This window comes from Nothobranchius furzeri, chromosome 7, assembly GCF_043380555.1.
Source record: "Nothobranchius furzeri strain GRZ-AD chromosome 7, NfurGRZ-RIMD1, whole genome shotgun sequence".
Taxonomy (NCBI): Eukaryota; Metazoa; Chordata; class Actinopteri; order Cyprinodontiformes; family Nothobranchiidae; genus Nothobranchius; species Nothobranchius furzeri.
The window spans coordinates 67,557,712-67,570,674 of NC_091747.1; the positions used below are offsets into that span (position 1 = coordinate 67,557,712).

The 12,963-nt window shown below is 48.4% G+C and overlaps 2 protein-coding genes across 2 annotated transcripts; one reads left to right on the plus strand and one right to left on the minus strand.

The window, feature by feature from the left end:
• Positions 1 to 3,274: 3,274 nt before the first annotated feature.
• tomm20b (translocase of outer mitochondrial membrane 20b) lies at positions 3,275 to 5,512 on the plus strand. Its single transcript, XM_015954505.3, has 5 exons — positions 3,275 to 3,525; positions 4,395 to 4,441; positions 4,620 to 4,701; positions 4,923 to 5,065; positions 5,140 to 5,512. The coding sequence occupies exons 1-5, from the start codon at positions 3,402 to 3,404 to the stop codon at positions 5,182 to 5,184; spliced, it is 441 nt and encodes a 146-aa protein (XP_015809991.1). The 5' UTR covers positions 3,275 to 3,401; the 3' UTR covers positions 5,185 to 5,512.
• Positions 5,513 to 5,853: 341 nt separating this feature from the next.
• On the minus strand, positions 5,854 to 12,931 carry rbm34 (RNA binding motif protein 34). Its single transcript, XM_015954504.3, has 11 exons — positions 12,768 to 12,931; positions 12,405 to 12,561; positions 11,652 to 11,770; positions 11,349 to 11,559; positions 8,604 to 8,663; positions 8,466 to 8,509; positions 8,150 to 8,233; positions 8,003 to 8,066; positions 6,657 to 6,699; positions 6,465 to 6,583; positions 5,854 to 6,389 (listed from the first exon to the last, which is right to left on the minus strand). Exons 1-11 carry the CDS (start codon positions 12,791 to 12,793, stop codon positions 6,096 to 6,098), a joined length of 1,221 nt encoding a protein of 406 aa, XP_015809990.3. The 5' UTR covers positions 12,794 to 12,931; the 3' UTR covers positions 5,854 to 6,095.
• Between the last annotated feature and the right edge of the window lie 32 nt (positions 12,932 to 12,963).

The window sequence follows — 12,963 nt, forward strand, 5'->3', positions numbered from 1 at the left end:
AATTAGCTGCGTGTTCTCCTGTCCTCTGTCCTCCGGGCCACACACACACACACACACACACACACACACACACACACACACACACACACACACACAAGGAACTGTCTCAGCTGTTATTTTCGTTAAGGAGTGTGCACGTACAGCATGCGCGCCTCGTGCACGAGCCTACTATTGAAGCTGTCGTTACGCTTTTGGCCTGAGGGGGCAATCGCGAGCATAAAAATTCAAAAGACTGTAAAGTCACTTTAAGTGAAAGAATATTTCCATTTTCGTCTAAATTATGTGTCACTGACCAAATTCTTCTGTCCATCCAACTTTTTACACATATGGTTTTGGTTCTATCCAAAATAGTTCTGTTATTCCATATCAGAACATCATGAGGGCTGAAGTTACGTTTGAAAACCATTTTTCCAAAAAAGAGGACTTGTCTGTGGAATTTGGAAAGTTTGAGGGGCAACTTCGGGATTTCAAGATCACATCTTAATAGGAATTCCATTCCTCCAACTTTTTCAAATATGAATTTCGGAATTGTTTGCCAAACTTCCTCTCTGTTGGTTAAGAAGGATTTAAGCCATTTAATTTTTAATACTCCATTCAAAATTAAAAATCTATTGCTTTTATACCACCGTCTTCATAATTCTGAATTAAATCACTTGTAGTGATTTTTGTTCTTCCACATAAAATCAAGATTCATTTTATTTATTTCTTTAATAATTTTAGGAGATATGGCCAGTGACTGAGCTGGTATATCAGTCTGGAAATGGATTCCATCTTTGTTAGAAGAGTTCTTCCAACTAATGTCAGATCTCTCTGAAGCCAACTGTTTAAGATTTTTTTTCTACTGTGTTCAGAAAGTTCTTCTGGTTTCTACCACTTGGAACATTTGTAATATAAATTCCTAGATAGCAGACTTCTTTTTTAACAGGGATAATAAACAAGGAGGTCTCTGGGTCTTCGTGTATTTTTATTAGTTCACATTTATCAATATTGAGATTTAGTCCTGATGTCTCTGAAAATAATTTAATTGTTTTTAAAGCTGTTGGGATTTGATTTCTGTCTTTTAAGAACAGGGTTGACTAACTAGGATAGAATTATCATTTATGTTTAGACCTTGGACTTTAGATGAATAGTGAGCAGCTCAGTGACTAAAATGAATAAGAGGGGGGAGAGACTGCATCCTTGTCTGATTCCTCTTGCAATTTGAAATCTAGGATCCTGAATCCCTCAACGGGAGCTGCCAGTGTACGGCGCTCACAGCTGCAGTCAAACAGGTGGGAGGGAGAGATGAGGGACGGAGAGCACATTGAGTTTCCTGCAGGTTGATGACCTCGAAGCAGAAGCCACAATCTGAAGGCGGGGGGGAGGTCGGGTCACAGCATCTGTCAGCATTCCTCCTTTCGTGGGGGTGATATTGATGGCAGCTTTTGGAGGCTGCTTGGCGTCAGATAAGGATAAACAAGACTTTGTTTAGGGCAGACAGAGATAATTTTCCTCTCTGCCTTGGAGTCTATTAAGTGATCATTCACATCCACCAGTGAAGCCAATTATACGTTCTAAACATCCCCACACTGTCCGGCGACCCTCTCCGAGATGACATCCATCTTGCGCACTAACACAGGCAACGTCACGAGGACATTGTCCAGCTTATGGTTCACCTCGAGTAACGTCCCAGTCTGTGAGGTCACCGCACGGGCGGCACATTCTGTGGGTACGGGTCGCAGTCCAATCGCTCCCGTCTTCCCAAATTTCCAGAAAACCAGATATCCTCCCACTCCAATCAGAAGAAATGCAGTGATCATCAGGCCGAATATCCACAAATCTTCCACGTCCTCGATGGACAACTGAGAGAGGCACACGATTCGCCAGACCTCCCAAGAATCGAGTGCATATCCCGCTGCGAATGTCCCTTGAGGACAGGTGGGAGCCCCCTTCTCCGTTCTCATCGTAGAAAAAAATCTTATCAATCGCGTTGAATGACCAGTTAATTAAGTCCATTTTCCAAAAAAGAAGTAGTGATTTCAGGAGAAATGCAGAGAAGTGCTATGTAGGCAGACAGGACAGAGAGCCTTGGGGAAAAGCAGATAAGGGAGCTGAAGCAAAAGCGTCTGTACTCTCTGAGTGCCGGATAAGAAGGGATTTAGAAATCGTTTGTCTTTACCAGGTTTGGGTATTAATTTAATTATTCCTTGTTTCATTGTTACCATTAGTTCATTTGAACTAATACATTCCTTTATAGCATTATAAAGTAAACATTTAATTTCATCCCAAAAATGTTTATAGAAGTTTGACGTCAGACCTTCAGGACCAGGTGAACGACTTTTTTATTGCCTCATCCAGCTCTACTAATTTCAAGTCCACCTCACACTCACTTTTAAAACTGTTTTCAATTTTGGGGAGCAACTCCAGAGCGGTAGAAAGTCAAACCCCTCCCAAGGAAACTGGTTCCAGAGCCAGAGCCATGCGTTGAGGTGAGTCCGACTATATCTAGTCGGCACCTCTCAACCTCGCACACCAACTCAGGCTCCTTCCCCACCAGAGAGGTGACATTCCATGTGCCAAGAGCCAGCTTCTGTAGCCGAGGATCAGACCACCAAGGTCCCCGCCCTCGACTACCACCCGTCACACACTGCACCTGACCCCTTTGACCCCTCCCACGAGTGGTGAGCCCATGGGAAGGGGGACCCACATTTCCTCTTCGGGCTGTGCCCGGCCGGGCTCTGTGGGTAAAAGCCCGGCCACCAGGTGTTCGCCAACTTGCCCCACCTCCAGGCCTGGCTCCAGAGGGGGGCCCCGGTGACCCACGTCCGGGTGAGGGAACACGGTTTCCATTTATATAATTCATCCTGGCCAAGTTTTTTTATACACGAATGCTAATTTGGCGCTATTAAACCCATCTTTATTGTTTTTCTGACTGAGCTTGGATTTTCTTAAATTATGCAAAGCCAAGAAGGCAGTTTGGTTGTATAACAATTAGCTAAATGCATCCTTTACCCACGTGTTTAATCCGTTTATCACCGGAACCTGCACTTAGATATGGAAATATGTTAAGAGCTGCTGTTTGCGTTTGGTTATGTTCCAGTGTGCATCAGTTGGGAGAATAAAATAATAACCGTTCAAATCCCCTGCTCCTCTGACAGCCCGTTTTTGTGCATATTTATTTATTTGAGTGTTTGTTTTTGCACCGATGATGGCAAAATAACATAAAACAAACCAAAAAGAGTTTTTCTTTTAGCATTTTCGTTCAGGCGTTTTCACTTGGCTGCTAACTGTCGGCCAACGGGGTCCTCCCGGGTCCTTCCTGCCCTCAGCCGCCGCTAGCCGCCTGACTCAAACCGACGGCGGAGGCGAAATACCCGACATTAATCTGCAATTGTCGCCAAAAGCCCTTTTTTCCCGGAGCGATGATGGGCGGGAGAACGAGCGCGATAGCTGCGGGGGTGTGCGGGGCTCTGCTGCTCGGCTACTGCGTCTACTTCGACCGGAAACGACGGAGTGACCCCGGCTTCAAGAACAGGCTGCGAGAGCGTGAGTGTCGACCTCCTCTTCCTCCACTCGGGCCAGGTAGCGGAGAACAGGTCCGGTTCGGTTCGGCTCAGTCCGGTCACTTCAGGGTTGTGTATCTTCTCCCCTCCCACCAAACTCCATTCAAATTTAAGCTGTTTTAACGTTTATGTAACCTGCTCACCAGCGCATCTTAGACCCGCACTAACCAGCTCTTTAAAACGGGATGAAGACCTGAAATAGTAGCAGCTTCACGTGCTAACACGTTAACGTCGTCATGCGTTTCACGTGGAGCTGCCAGTAAACCAAAGCCTCCCCCCTCAGCCTCATGAATCCTGGGTTAAACCCAGCGGTCCGCCTCTAATCTGGGGCTGGGGCCTCAGACAGAGGTGTCTAGTCACGCCCCTGCCCACTGACTCATTAGTTCTACCAGCTGGGCACCCATCGGTCATTTAAAGGTAATGTTTATGTTGTAAAACTCAGAAGACCAACAGCTCACACACACACACACACACACACACACACACACACACACACACACACACACACACACACACACACACAAACAGTGGGAAAGCAACACCTTATGAAGGTAATATCTGCTTAGATTCGGTGTTATTACACATAGCAGACTGTGTGATGGTGCTGATGGTGTCTTCAGTGTTTGTCCTGACACACCTACACACCTTCCTGTGGAACAGGTGTGTAGGTGTCCATCAGGGTGGGGGCAGGGCTGCTGTTCTGTTGATGGCGTCCTCCTAAACCCCGCTGTCCATCCAGAGTCGGGTCTGCTGCTCACCGTGAACGGCAGCTGAAACCAGGGACAGGCAGGGAGATGGTCTGGAACAGGAAACGCTTTAATGGGATGTTTGTTTGTTTGTATTTTGTCACAGGAAGAAGAACGCAAAAGGCAGCTAAAGAGAGGGCAGGACTGGCAAAGGTGAGCCTACTGAAACCCAGCTGCCGACCCTCCTTACTGTTTGTGCTCGTTGGGTGAGTGGGTACGCAAACAGGGAGCGGCTCAGTGACCCCCACAAGACGGTGGTCATAATGTAATGGCGGTGTGGTGGGGTTGGTCTGTAGGATGTAAACTTGTTTGTTTGTTGGTTGTCGTGCAGCTTCCAGACCTGAAGGATGCCGAGGCGGTGCAGAAGTTCTTCCTGGAGGAGATCCAGCTGGGGGAGGAGCTACTGGCTCAGGGTAACCCCGCCCTAACAGCTCCTGCAGACTGACAGGTTTTCTCTGAAACCGTAACAATCAGGGAAGAACGCTTGTAAACGAGAGCAGAATAGTTAAAGGAAGTTGGCGCGCCCTCTTTATTCACATCTGCAGGAACAGCTGGACAATAGGGTCCTCTCTCTGTAGTTCTAGTGTTTGAGTTCTCATGTGCAACACGGACACATCTTTCTGTTTTGGTACAGGAGACTATGAGAAAGGCGTGGATCACCTGACCAACGCCATCGCCGTGTGTGGTCAGCCCCAGCAGCTGCTGCAGGTGCTGCAGCAGACCCTTCCTCCGCCCGTCTTCCAGATGCTGCTCACCAAACTGCCCTCCATCAGCCAGGTCAGAGCACCTCCTCAACACGGCGCGGTAGCGTGTCCAGATACACCCACAAACCCTTCTGCTCTGTCCTGCAGCGCATCGTGAGTGCACAGAGTCTGAGCGAAGACGACATCGAGTAAGGAGCTGAGAAGAGCCGCCCCGTCTCACTCCTCCTCCTCATCTGGACCCCGCCCCTCCACCTCGGCGCCCCAGTCACTTCCCATTAAGGTGTTTTTGTACTGCTGTCACCCTTGAGGTGTTCAGCGGATAAAAGGCAGTCCCTCTCACTCCACCAGTAGCTATGGACGAACTGATCTGAGTGCAGCTGGAGGTCGTGGCCGTGCCAGGTCCACCAAACCAGCGTGATGCCATCAGGAGTCTTCTGTTGAAGCTGGAAACGCGTTTTAACGAGAGGGTTCATGTAGAGCGGACCCTCTTGGTTAAAGACCAATAAAAAGTGAAAACCTCCGTGTCTTAACTGAATGTTCTCTTTGGAGATGAGATCCATCAGATGGCACCTGGTGGGCGTGTTCTCCCGTCAGGCCGGCGGAGCAGAGCTCAGGTCACGGTGGGGTCAGACCGATCATCCACGCAGGTTCTCAGCCAGTAGCTCCTCCCCCAGGAGGGTCCTAGCTGAGTGCAGGTGGAGGCGTTGTTGGGCGGGTGGTGTATTTACGCTCCTGGTGAAGGTAGAAGACGCTACCTTTCGTGTGTTGAGCATGAGGTTTCCTGACCTACACACACACTAGCGCACGTCTGGAGTACACCGGGAACGCTTCGTCTCCCGTTTCAGCACTCAGGCAGGAAACTGAATTTAGGAAGTTTTTATTTCAACATGAAAAATGAATCTGAAGGCTAGAGTTTACAAATGGAGTCCTGTAAGCAGGAACCGGCCCCACGCGTGGATCCCACCTCATTCTCAATCTGCAGTGTTGTCATTTTCAGACTAAAACCTCCAAACTCCGAGAGGACGTGCGCTACTGAAGCAAGCATGTATGACGAGAGCAGAGCTGTAGATGTTCAGACTGATCTTCTGTGGGGATCAGAAGACTCACAGGTGAACAGCCCTGCTCCCCTTCTCTCTCTTCTTCAGTCCTTTCTTTTTACTAATCTTTTTATTAGGCGCTGCCACCTCTCCTTTAAAGGAGCCGTGACTCTTAGACTTCTGGTTTCCACTGGGCCTCTTAGGAGACCTGAAACCTCGACCACACCTCTTCTCCTGAGGTGCACCTTTCACGAGAGCTTTCTTCTGCTTCTCCTTCTTCATCGATCTCTTCACACGGATGGAGCGACCCTCTAGCTTCGAGCCGTCCAGCTCCAGCGCCAGCTGCACCGAGTCGGCGCTCTGTAACAAACAAAACAAACATGAGGACTTCCTCAGGGGAGTGGTTCTTCTAGAGGAGGAGCCTGAGGAGAACACCTTAAACAGGACGTATCCAAATCCTTTCCCTAGTCCGGAGCTCTTGTCCCGCACCAGCCGCACCCCCTCTATGGCTCCACACTTTTCAAAATGCCTTCGGAACACAAACTCCTTCATCTCTGCAAAGACACGACAAATGAGAACCACGCGTCCAGCTGTCCGTCTCCGTCGGCGCCGGCTCTGCAGACTCACCAAACGACAGATTCCCCACGAAGACGGAGCGCTTGTGGTCGTGCTGCAGAACAACAGGTGAGTTAGAAACGAGAGTCCAGGACCGTTTGTCAGTACTCGAGGATGCTCGTACGTTCTTATGGACTAGACAAGGAGGCTCTGGGCAAGGACTCGAGGAACAGAACCGTACTCTGTTGCGTCCTGGAGACGAGCGCTTGCTACAGTTAAAAAAATGACCCGACATAAAAATAAAAGCCTAGTTTGTTCTTAAATAACAAACATTTGTATTACATTTGGCCCACTTTTGATCAAAACTAATAAAATACTAGCATTTCCGCTCTTCAGTGAATTAAAAAAAAAGCTTACTTTTCATCAGAACAGAGCTATGGTGCTTTTATTTTGAAGGATTGTGAAGAGTAAAGCCCAAACACAGAAAATGTTACAGTTTACACACGATTATTTACAATAAAAGGCAACTTTATCCATCCATTTTCATCCGCTTATCCGGAGTCGGGTCGCGGGGGCAGCAGCCTAAGTCGAGAGGCCCAGACTTCCCTCTCCCCAGCCACTTGGGCCAGCTCCTCTGGGGGAATCCCAAGGCGTTCCCTGTCCAGGTGAGAGACATCGTCCCTCCACCGTGTCCTGGGTCTACCTTTAGGTCTCCTCCTGGTTGGACGTGCCCAGAAAACCTCACCAGGGAGGCGTCCAGGAGGCATCCTGACCAGATGCCCGAGCCACCTCAACTGGCTCCTCTCGATGTGGAGGAGCAGCGAGTCTACTCTGAGCCCCTCCCGGATGACCGAGCTTCTCACCCTATCTCTAAGGGAGAGCCCAGCCACCCTGTGGAGGAAACTCATTTTGGCCGCTTGTATCCGTGATCTCGTTCTTTCGGTCACTGCCCAAAGCTCATGACCATAGGTGAGGGTAGGAACGTAGATCCACCGGTAAATCGAGAGCTTCTCCTTCTGACTCAGCTCTCTCTTCACCACGGCAGACCGGTACAACACCCGCATCACTGCAGATGCAGCACCAATCCACCTATCGATCTCGACAACTCTATAATTTTATTTATATTTCTAATATAAAACATTATTATTAGCTTTCTGCTCTAACGCTGGGGGTTTTGCGACGCAATGCATTATGGGAATCGTTGCTGTCCCAAGTCCGCAGAAGGATGCAGCCTCGATACGATGGGCGGAGCAAGAACACATCTGAGAACTTTGAGCGAACTTGCCATGATGCATACTTAGGATTGGACCACTGATGGCTTCTCACAAGGACAGGAGTACACAAGTCCGGACGAGTATGCAGCGTACTGAAAAACGGCCCAGGACCGACGGGTTCGCCGTCACGCTGGTCAGACTCACCGCAGAGCCGGCACCCACCCTGTCCACCCGGATCAGGAAGTCCTTCTCGATCTCCGTCCCGTTCCTGTGAGGACAGGCGGAGCAAACGCGGTTACATCAGACGGAGAGGACCGGTGGTGCTTGTGGTTCCTGTCAGGAGCAGCTTACCTCTCCAGAGCTTTAGCCACATCCTGAGGGTCTTTGAACACCACGTAGGCATTCAGGCTTTGCCTCTGAGGGTGAACTCTGCGTCTGCCACATCAAATGAATGATTTGATGATCCAGCATTCCATCACGGTTCATATGGAAAATAAAATAACATCCTCATTTCAGTCAGAAGCGTGCTTCAGTTCTGACCCGCTCCAGCACAAACACGGATCACCTCATCCCTCACCAACTGGGTCGGACTAAGACCTGAAATGCTTCCTAAGCGGTGCTGAAGCTAACCTCTAGCCCTCCCACTTGTACAGAAACAACAACGTACTTGATAACGGCTACTTTGCGAGTCATGGTGGGATCCTCTCGGACCTGTCGAGTTCAAACAGAGAAACCCAGTAAGTTCAGATGGAGGCCATGATGGGCCAGCAGCCTAGGTTAGAGACACTCTTCTGCTTGTTTTTACCACAGAGCGAAAACGGACAGATTCGATGGCTCCTCCACCTCTGAAGAGCTCCCGGAGAGTCTAGGAAGAAGAAGAAAGATTTCAGATCAGCCCAAAGCCCAACAGCACTACGTCCCCGTCTGCTGTCCCAACAGAACCAAAGAACCTTCGAAAGGAAAGGTTGAGAAGACGGAGAACGTCTTGTGAGGAAATTCTGACACTTGTGTGTTTTTGGTGGATTCTGTTAGAATGACAGAAGAGTGTAGGAGGTGAGACAGAAACAGGTGAACTACACCGTCTGGCCAACAAAAGCTCACACACTCTAATGTGTCATCGAGCTGCCTTTAGCTGTGATTGTTACGAGCCCCGAGTTCCCCAGCGCTCGGCTTCTACTCCGCTCCGTTTCAGCACCATGGAGAGCGCCCAGCCACACTCGCGCAGCTGATGCGCATCAGGAAATCCCCGGCTGGAGCAGATAAAATCAGCGCTGCGCTGAATGGCGGAGAGGACTGAAGGAGAGGATTATTGAGAGAGAGACTTGTGTTTGGGAACTTTAGAGTTCATAGTTGCCCCCGGATGGTTTAAGTTTCCACCTGCACGGGAAAACCTCCAGGTTTTGAGACTTGGTTGTCCCTTGCTCTTGACTGAGCTTTTGGTTGTGTGGGTGAGTTAGTTCACCAGTGGACTTTTGGGTAAGGCCTCCGGGCAAGCTGCTTTTGTTCCTGGTTTCCCTTTTGGAACCAGAGAGCTTTAGTTCTCATTCTAGTGCTCTTTAAGCTATTAAAGTCCTCAGTTTTGTTTCCGCAGCTTAGATTAAAACTCCCTTTGTTTTATTAACCAGGTTTTCTCCCTTAGGGATGCTTTCTGTTACTAAAACTACTTCTTTGGTTGTGACTTGGTGTCAGAACATTCATTATTCATGTTTCTGTGTTAGGCCACCCAGGATCCTAGACCAGGTTGAGGTCGTAACAGTGATGAAGACGCACATTCGCTGTGGCGTTGTTTCGATGCTTCTCCAACGTCGCCGGACTTATTTCCATCCATGTTGCATTAATGTTTCACCAGGACCTGGCACTGATGACGGTAGAGTCTGACGGCTGCACACCGCTTCTCCAGCACATCCCAAAGGTTCTCACTGGGGCTAAGGTCTGGACTCGGTCTGGATGTCTCGTGCTCCCTGAGCCACTCTCTCACCAGCTGAGCCCGATGAATCCTGGCATTGTCACCTAGGAATATGGCTGTGGCGTCAGGAAAGATGGAATAACCCGGTTGTGGCGGTGCGCACAGCTGGGAGCCCACCGGCGCGCACCGGGCAGCAATCAGAAATCAGCCACAGGCGGATTATAAAGGACGGCGCCGCAGGCGGACAGGAGACTGGAGGCAGAGTGGAGGAGCTGGGTGAGTTCCTGCCTGCGTCCCGGCGTGGCAGCTACGCGGTACCTGTGCGTGACAGGTGTAAACAAAGCTGTGTTCAAGCAGAGGCTGTGTGAGTGTGTCCCGTAGCTGGTAAATCGCTACACTGGTCATTCAGGATGTTCAGGTAGTCAGCTGACCTCATTCTTGGAGCACATCCTGTTGCTGAACCTAGACCTGAGCTGATGCTAAGGGGGTGTGGTTAACATGCAGGTCACGTGTCTGACAAGGACCGATGATCTGACCCCTCTCACACAGACCAACATCTTCTCCACGACCACCAGGCGTGTCTCTCCAGATGGTTGTTTAAGGAATGAGAAGCAGCTCGTTGCACCAGTTGGGTTAAATAACTTACTGCAGTAATGATCCAATAGGAGGCGCCGACCCATTAGCTTAGTTACATCCAGGTGGAGACCTGAGTTAGAGTTGGGCTTTTTTGGCCAGGCGGTGTATCTATGCTCCTGGTGAGGGTGGACGGTAGGGCTGGGCGGATCGATCTAAAATATCGATAGTATCGATCTAACGTTGGTATTGAGTATTTACTAGATACCTGTGTGATGGTATCTATTACGTTTCTTCTAGCCTGACAAGCCCTGACGTACTCACCGCTACAGATGTCGGTCAACGAGGCAGTCCACCAAACTCCGTCAAAGAAGATGCAAAACACATCCTTCTCCTAAATAAACGTTAGTACTTCTGTCTGATCTTGGCTCAAACAAAAGCTAAAGTCATAGTAGTCCAAACTTGACGCCAAAGCCGTTTCAAACGTTTGTTTGTCTTCCAATAACATCCCGCCTACTTAGTGTTGTGATTGGCCCATGAAATCTATATAGCGCCATGATTGGACCACTACAGAACGGCAGCAAGCACCGGTGTGGCTGCGTGATGGCAGACCGAAAAAGGAGCGCCGTTTGGAATGTTTTTACACCGCTTTATAGATTTCAAATAGGAAAAAATCTTGAGCTTGTTAACCATTTAAACCATTTTGAGTTTCCTAATGAAAACTTTATTTGCCTGAAAATGTTCCCTGTATTTTATTATCGTCGTACACATGATTTATTAAAGGAAAACTTACTAAATAATTAAGTACTCAATAAAACTTGAGTTTTCAGACAAGATTCTCATACTGATGATGAAAAGGGTTACATCATCAGTATGAGAATCTTGTCTGAAAACGCGAGTTTTATTGATCCTATTTATCTTAATAAATCCCACAAAACTAGATGGTACTCGACTAGTAGTAAAAAGTATCGGTATTGGTATCGGCAATACTAGCCCCTGTATTCGCTTGGTATCGGATCGATACCATGTTTGCAGTATCGTACAGCACTAGCAGACGGTGGGAGACGTTACCTTTTCTGAGCAGCTGATTGGCAGGTTGCCAACAAACACAGTCCTCTTGTTCTTCAAGGCTTCCTCGTGTTTCTGGGCCTTGAGCCTCTGTCTCTTCATCACCCAGTGCTCGGTGTCTTTCTCTCTGCCCATCTCTGAAGACTTTCTCTTCTTTTTAGCAGAGTGCTTCTGGCCCTCCTCCTCCTCATCTGCCTCCTGTAACCCCCCCTCCCTAAACCCAACAAACAGATGGAAGAGGAGGCAGAGGAGTGATGAAGAACAGATAAAAAGATTACATTTGAGTAGAAAACAGAGTCTGTTGACCTGTTCTGTAGCTTCCGGTCAGCTTCTGAACTCTTCCTGGTCGGCTTTTTCTTCTTCTGCCTCAGTTCATGTTTCACCTCCTCGTGCGGCGCCTCTCTCTCTGTAGTCTGCTCAGCGGGCTGCCATTGAGTAATGAATAGTGATCACCCTTAACAACACGTTCCAGAGTAGATATGGGTTTCCCGTTGTCGATATGTAGGAGACACGGTCAGCCGATGGCCGATATCTAGAATGTCTCTAACATCAGTCGATGCACAAGATTTTGAAGCCGAACCGGTTTTTGAACTTTTAACTGTTAAATCTTAACTTTGAGCGCTGCTCAGTGTTAAAGTCAGACACCTTAATAAAGCAGATGTTACTAGAAAACATAAAAATACATTTGAATTAATCACCGGGCTGCCCGAGGATGTGCCTGACTTTAAATCAGCTTAAGGATAAATATTGGACGATGTGTAAAAAGCGGTGAATATCGGCCAACTGATTTATCGGTCTAGCCCTATTTCAGAGTCTACTTAGAAACGTAGATCTAAGGAGGCTTCAGTTCCAGTGCAGGACCAGGTCTGAACCAGATCCTTTAGCTCCAGTGGAAAACCCCAGACTGCAGCTGTGGGTTCCCTCCTGACGCTCTCCTCCTGAGAACAACCCTATCCCAAACTCTCAGCGACTCATCGTTATTAAAACCTTCACGGTGGGCTGCATGGCTATTTACACACTGTTCTGCTGGTCCTGACAATCAGAAGGTCCCGGATGTACCTTTGGTGCAGACTGAAACAGAGGAGCTGCTCCTGGTCTGATGGAGCTGAACAAAGCTGACAAGGACCCAGAGGCTGCGGAGTTCTGCTGGAGCAGACTTCCTGAGACCTGACCCACCACATAGTCAGCTGACTGCCTTCCAGCTGGTGGTTCTCCACTGAAGAAGAAGAAAATGGTCAAAATGGTGCTAGTTTCCCCAAAACAAGACGAATAAACAACAATGTTTCGTGATCACCACCTTGTCAGTAGCTAAACGCCTTATGGGCCAGAATAGTTACGGTAATCCGGTGATGGACTCACTCAGAAACAGCGGATCTTTCCGGTTAACGCTGCAGCGTCTAAAAAATAAAAACGTAAACAAACCTGTGCTTTGATTTCTTCTTCATCATTCACTTCAGTCGCCAAACCAGTGACTCTGAGAGGAACTGGTGTTTATTTTAAACTGGTTAACTTTGTTACGAACTCAACATCAAACCCTAAATAAGTAGCATGTTCATCGTCCACATGTCCGCATATTTTCTTCCGGTCCCTCCTTTAATTATGTCCCCATGTGATTAAA